The 2,709-nt window shown below is 42.1% G+C and overlaps 1 protein-coding gene across 1 annotated transcript; it reads right to left on the bottom strand.

Annotated features, from left to right (window-relative positions):
• Positions 1 to 1,115: 1,115 nt before the first annotated feature.
• Positions 1,116 to 2,494, bottom strand: LOC128742246 (skin secretory protein xP2). The gene is made up of 2 exons (XM_053838541.1): positions 2,486 to 2,494; positions 1,116 to 2,126 (listed from the first exon to the last, which is right to left on the bottom strand). The coding sequence occupies exons 1-2, from the start codon at positions 2,492 to 2,494 to the stop codon at positions 1,116 to 1,118; spliced, it is 1,020 nt and encodes a 339-aa protein (XP_053694516.1).
• Between the last annotated feature and the right edge of the window lie 215 nt (positions 2,495 to 2,709).

Here is a 2,709-nt window from a genome sequence, read left to right as displayed (position 1 = left end):
TCACCGTGAAACGTATGATCGCATCTCGATCGCAATGAATGGCGTATGCTCAATCAATTGACCGTGCTGAGCGCATCCACATGCTGCTGACGCATTTCGTCATCAAACATACTCCAACTTTGATCCGATTTCGTCATCATAATGCACTCGAGCAAAACACCTCGGCGAAGCTAATCGGGACCCAATCTTTCCCCGCTGCTGGTTGTTTTATGTAATGAGCTTTTTCAAAAGTGGACTTTTTATTAGGCATTACGGTACGGTGGAACCTCGGCGCTACTAAGCGTATCGACTTGATGCAGCTTCGATTATCAAGCCATTTCACAGATTGTGAACCGACCCGTGTGTGTTGCGTATCTTTTTGCGCAACGTTTACACACGCTTTACTGCTAGTTAATATGTGATCGCAAAACCGCAATCAACGAATGCAAAGAAAGTAGGAGCAATTTACCGATGACGCCACCAGCAGCAGGTGTGAGATAAATTACCTAAAATAGTAGATTTTTTCTTTCAAGATAAAGTAAAAACACAAGAAATGGCTACATTGTTATAGTTTGTTATGCCGTAAAAATGATCAAAAGCTAAACATCTTTACGGTGTCTTTTATTTACTTCGGTTTTTATATCAGTTCGAAAACAGTATAGTTATATCACATCTTGTTTCCATCAGGAAGAATCGAAATGTCAAGAAATTTGATCAATTTTACATCATAAATATCCGGGAGTATTAGTAGTTCACTCATAGGTAACAATAAGTTTTTGGTACAGCTTTCAAAGTTCCAAATGTCGTAGCTGGGTCAATAACCGATTTCTAGAGAATGGTTTCGATTTTCTTGTAAAGGTATTTAAAAACAAACAATAATTAACAACGGATTTACTTCTCGAAATACCAGCCACCTGCAGCGGTGGTTGGTGCTCTAAGAAGTCAACACTCTCTACAAAATATGTCTCGCTTTAACAACTACTTTAAGATCACAAATTAATGAAATGATTCGTATGGGCTTGCTCGTAAACTGCGGAACAAAAAGGAGGAACGTTAAACATTCTGAAAATCAGTTCAGTTCAGATAGAAAAACAATCAGGTAAGAGCTAGATTAGCTGTGGAGTAGCCAGAGTAGTTTAGTGGAAATCGTGGTGCTCATAGGAATGATCATGATGTTCTTCTTCTTTGTGTACATGGACTGGTACATGGACTGGGACCTTCACGGGGTATGGTACTTCCTTGTGGACTGGAACCTTTACTTCTTTGTAAACTGGATACGGTCTATCGATCGGGACCTTGACCTCATATGGGACAGGCTTCTCGACGGTGTATGGTACCTTCTTCTCGACAGTATATGGAGCTGGGACTGGGACCTTGATTTCGACCTTGTATGGCTTGGGCACTTCAACCTTGTATGGTTTGTCAACTGGAACCTTCACTTCATATGGGACCTTCTTCTCGACCACGACTGGGTATGGTTTCGGTACCTCAACTGGGTAAGGCTTCTCAACTTCGACCTTGTATGGTTTGTCAACTGGGACCTTTACCTCATAGGGCACCTTCTTGATGACAGTGTATGGCTTGGGCACTGGAACCTCATACTTGACTTCATATGGAACCTTCTTTTCGACGGTGTACGGCACTGGAACTGGAACCTTGACTTCATACGGAACCTTCTTTTCTACGGTGTAAGGTTGTGGGACATGGACCTTCACTTCGTATGGTTTGTCGACTGGAACCTTAACTTCATAAGGCACCTTCTTCTCAACGGTGTATGGAGCGGGCACATGTACTGGGTATTTAACGTATTCCTTCACAGTAACTGGGACTTTCTTCTCCACGACGTAGGGTTGAGGAATTGGTACCTTCACTTCATAAGGAACCTTCTTTTCAACGGTATAAGGAACGTGCTTCTCGACAGTGTATGGAACCGGAATCTTCTTCTCGATAGTTACCGTCTTGATGTGCTCATGATGATGATCACCAAAATCGTGCCAGTCGCCAAGGGATCCATGCAGACCACGTTTCTCCACATTCTGCGACTCCTTAGCTTCTACTTCTGTTTCCTCTGCTTTTTTGTCCTCTGCAGCAGTACCCTCGCATGTGACTAATGCCACAAATAGGGCAAGACAACAAGGAACAATAATCTGAAAAATTGCAGAGAAAACGATACATTAATCCACTTGTCTTCACTAACCGTTGCACCATCAAACACAGTCCATGCACGTAAAGATCAGTGGCTTGCACAATTTTGTTACAGTCCATTAAATGTGCTTCCAAATTTTCATAATTCACAGTCTATAGAGCAACGTTTAATCAGCTTTCGAAAAACCCTCCAACTAATTTAGTATTGTATTAATCCATCAGCGTGCGTTGCTCGCTTTATAATGCTCCACTTTTTCACGATAGCTCTTCCACTGTATCTCCAAATCACTTTTAAACGGTTTACTGCCTCTGATCAACTGATTTTTAAAACTAAAAAATATGTTTCTAAACAATAACGTACCATTCGCATTGTGCGCTTCAAGTGTATAGAATAAGCGAGACCAAAGTAGGTACTGATCTGAAAAACCCACTACACCGGGTATATATAGTTGATCGGGAAAACGCTTCGATCCCCACCCGATTCGCGGATCCGAGGGTTAAAACGGAGGCATCCCTCTGAGAGGAGAAGAAAAGCTTCAACCACCATGAAGAAACTTTCGCCCATACGCCTGCTAATGAAACCGA

The sequence above is a fragment of the Sabethes cyaneus genome, chromosome 3, assembly GCF_943734655.1.
Source record: "Sabethes cyaneus chromosome 3, idSabCyanKW18_F2, whole genome shotgun sequence".
NCBI lineage: Eukaryota > Metazoa > Arthropoda > Insecta > Diptera > Culicidae > Sabethes > Sabethes cyaneus.
Note: the sequence above shows the minus strand (reverse complement) of the source record. Positions and strands in the feature narration are given on the sequence as shown.